General features: G+C 38.3%; 1 protein-coding gene across 1 annotated transcript in view; it reads left to right on the top strand.

Annotated features, from left to right (window-relative positions):
- Positions 1 to 3754, top strand: part of LOC107750550 (pleckstrin homology domain-containing family A member 7-like) — a 107530-nt gene that overhangs the window by 77061 nt on the left and 26715 nt on the right. The window contains 2 exon segments of the mRNA XM_016565997.1: positions 1552 to 1635; positions 1896 to 2021. Coding sequence (XP_016421483.1) covers positions 1552 to 1635; positions 1896 to 2021 — 210 coding nt within the window.

Below are 3754 nucleotides of genomic sequence, written 5' to 3'. Positions count from 1 at the left end.
GTTTCTCAGAGTCTGAGGGTCCTTTAGGTGCTTTTTTGTAAATTCCAAGTGTGTTTTCATGTGTCTTCATTGAGGAGAGGATTGAGTTTGGCCACACCGCCATAAAGCACAGATTGGTGGAGTGTTGCAGCGATGTTTGTCCTTCTGTAAGTAAGTAAGTAAGTAAGTTTTAGATTGTGGAAGACCAACATATAACGAATTACAATAATCCAGGCGTAGGTTTCTCCTATCTCCACATATGGGAGATATCATGGCATATATCATGGAGCTCAACTAGAGTGACCATCAGCTTCTTGGTTACCACTCTAACCAAAGCCCTTCTCCATCAGTTGCTCAGTTTGGCCAGGAGGCCAGCTCTAGGAAGAGTCCTGGTTGTTCTAGAAATCTTCCATTATGGATAATGGAGGTTTGATGCAGATGTGTGGTTTGATGCAATCCTGTCTCTGAGCTCTACAGGCAGTTTTTTATTTACCTCAGGGCTTGGTCTTTGCTCTAATATGCATTTTCAGCTGTTAGACCTTTTATTAAGACGTGTGCCTTTCCAAATCATACCCATTCAATTGAATTTGCCACAGGTTAGCTTCACTCAAAGTGTGAACAAAAACAAAATGAATGCTCCTGAGCTAAATTTTAACTGTTCCAGATAAGTTTTTTATCTTTAATAAATTTGCAAAGATGTTAAAACCTGTTATTTGTTTTGTCATTATGGTGTATGGAGTGTAGATTGATGTGGAAAAAAAGTAATTTAAAGCAGTTTAACATAAGTCTGCAACATAACAAAACATGAAAAAAATTTATTTATGAAATGAATTTATTCAATGAATGAATACTTTCGCAAGGCACTGTATATATCACACAGCGGGACTCGCTGTCACTGCTAGACTTGTGATATCGACTACCCAGCTACAGATGTCTATCTGTGCATCTTAAAGACTACAGTAGAGTGTGTTTTCATAGCTTCTGTCGTGGATCATATCTCTATGGATGATAACTAGACTGGTTTTAGCTGATAAGATTCGCCAAAGGCTAAGCAAAGCGCCCAGTGAACCTCCTCAGCAGTGGTCTTTCTTCTGATCTTGTATTTAAATAAAAAACCTATTATACAGCAAAAATGCAGTGCCGTGGGATTCGCATTGGAAACAGAGTCTACAGTGCTACTCTGCTGGTAGCAAACAAATGTTATTTTAAGAAAGATTTTAATTTATGTGTAGTTAATTAAATCTCTTGTTGTTTGTGTCCTTTTGAGGTGCTAGATGGGCCTAGATGAAGAATTTTGTATGTTAAGCAAAACTGTCAAACCCTCAAAGCCCTGTAGCACATTTGAAATCAAGCACACAGTTGCTTAGCTTAAGTAAACAGATGAATGAGTAAAATGTGCTCTGCTGAGCCCTAGTTTTGTGCTAAACTTTGAAACTGACTTTTACTTGACTTTAAAAGTGTACAGTATCCATTAACTAAAAGAGAGAATTTGAGATTAATAGTGATAGAACTGTGATTTTCTTAATTTTCATTGTAAACGTCACCATTTTTGGTATTTTTGTGTCTTTACAGACCTCACAAATAGAGAGGAGATCCATGCCAACAATGGGATACATCACGCACACAGTCAGTGCACCAAGTCTGCATGGAAAAACGGTAAGACTTCCATAGAGAGCACATTTTTTCAGACAAACTATCTAGGAAACGTAGGCGATCTGCTTGGTAGATGACATTTTGGCCACCAGGAGCTTGTTGCTTTCTAGTTTTGAGACAGTGAGTTGAGCTGTGTCATTAAAGACATGCAGTTACAGTTCGCCTTAGTCCACTTCTATTGGCCAAATTTCACAACATCTTGGCGCCGCCCTGGTGGTCACCTCCTGAAGTGCTTTCTCTTCCGTCTCGCCGCTGTCCTGCAGCCGGAGGAGTTGACCCTGCTGCTCATCCAGCTCAGGAGACACCGGGCCAAGATGGCCAGTGTGCGCAGCGACACATTCACACACCTGCAGAACCAGCACAACGGCCTCTCAGGCCCCAGTTTGCAGGTTAGAGGGTCACATTTCCCCCTCAACCCACCCTGAGCCCCCCTCTCATCTGAGCATACCATGCCCTCCTTTCCTAACTCCCATACCGTGCTCCTCTTACTATCGTACGCTGTTGGTTGTAGTTATGATTGCGTTGGTTTGGTGTTAGCTCTCCGTTAGCATGGAGTCTGCAGTAGAATGTTACCGCTTGGGCTGCGCAATTTGATGTAACAGTCTGTTTTGTGGTTTTGAAGATCTTTTCTTCCACATTTTGCATTTTTTGGACTTTTTTTTGTAGATTCTTCCTCTTGTATTTTGGATCGTCAGATTGCTCCTCAGATAACAGCATGTTGCTTGTTGACTTGCCTGCATTCACATGACTGAATGTTTCCATGAACTGAAAACGTATTAAAAACATCACTGGTTCACTTGTTTATGTGCAGTTTTGGATATGAAATGCCAGAAAAGTACACAAGAATTAGTGTAAACATTTGATAGAACAGACATAAGCTGTTACCCGTTCTACTCTCTAGATCTGTCATTACATAAGTTACAGCAGAGGTCCCCAACAACCGGGCCGTGACCCAGTACCGGGCTGTGGAAGAGTTGCTATCGGGTCGCAAGAACGTTCTGGGGAAAAATGTGTACAGATATGACACTTTGTTATTTATTGTGTGTTAATGATTGTTATAAGTATTCTGTATTTTTATTGTATGCGATTGCTATGGCGATTGCTATGGAGTATCAATTTGACGATTTCATGTAAATTAAATGTTCAATTAGTAAATGAAAGATTGCTCTGGTCTGTCATATATTTATTAGGGGTTACACAGATTGTAGTTGATCCATGATACGTACGGACAAGAAGAAGAAACTAAAGAAAACTCAATTCGTTACTCACGAGTCACGCGCTGTTCTCGCACACACCCAAAGCACGCACAAGCATAGAGACTTGTTTCAGACAGCGCGGAAATACCAAGTTGATTAAATAAATAAATATATATCTATATATATCTATATATAGACATTCTTCAGATTTTGGTAGCCCAAAATGAATTTAAGTAGCCCGAATAAAAAAACAAAAAACAAGAAGACATCGGCTGAACTTCACTGCGGACAAATCAGCATGATTAAAAACTTCAATGATTGCTTTTTTTCTTCAAATAACAAGTCAAGAGAGTAGGAATGCAACGGATCACAAAACCCACGGCTCAGATCATATTGCATTATCATATCAGATTTTGAGTAACAGATCGGATCATTTTGCAGATGAGCAAAAAAATATGGTTCTTTATTATTTAAATAACAGAATACTACTTTGATACCACAGCAAAAACTAGTAGCATATAGGGATGTAACGATTCACTCAACTCAGGATGCGATGCGATACGATTCACGATACTGATTTCACAATACAATTTTCTCACAATTTTTCTTTTTAACAAAATGAGATTTACGGCAAATTATAAATGAAAAGGTGTCCTTTTATTATTTCTCCAACAAAATGATGCACATTTCTTTGTGAAATTGAAATGTCAAATAATAAAACTAACTTGAAATTTCAAAACAAATCCCAAATCAAATAATTAAATAATACAAATAAAATAAATCTCTTCATATAAACAAACTAATGCTTTGGCTGTGCTTTTTCCATTTAAAATCAGAGGCAACCACTGCATTTTAATCACGAGCCAAACAAAGATGCTAAATACATGTTATTTAGATTGCAATTAGATTGTATAATTTCGAAATTT

Source organism: Sinocyclocheilus rhinocerous, unplaced genomic scaffold, assembly GCF_001515625.1.
Source record: "Sinocyclocheilus rhinocerous isolate Xijiao unplaced genomic scaffold, SAMN03320098_v1.1 scaffold19, whole genome shotgun sequence".
NCBI lineage: Eukaryota > Metazoa > Chordata > Actinopteri > Cypriniformes > Cyprinidae > Sinocyclocheilus > Sinocyclocheilus rhinocerous.
Note: the sequence above shows the minus strand (reverse complement) of the source record. Positions and strands in the feature narration are given on the sequence as shown.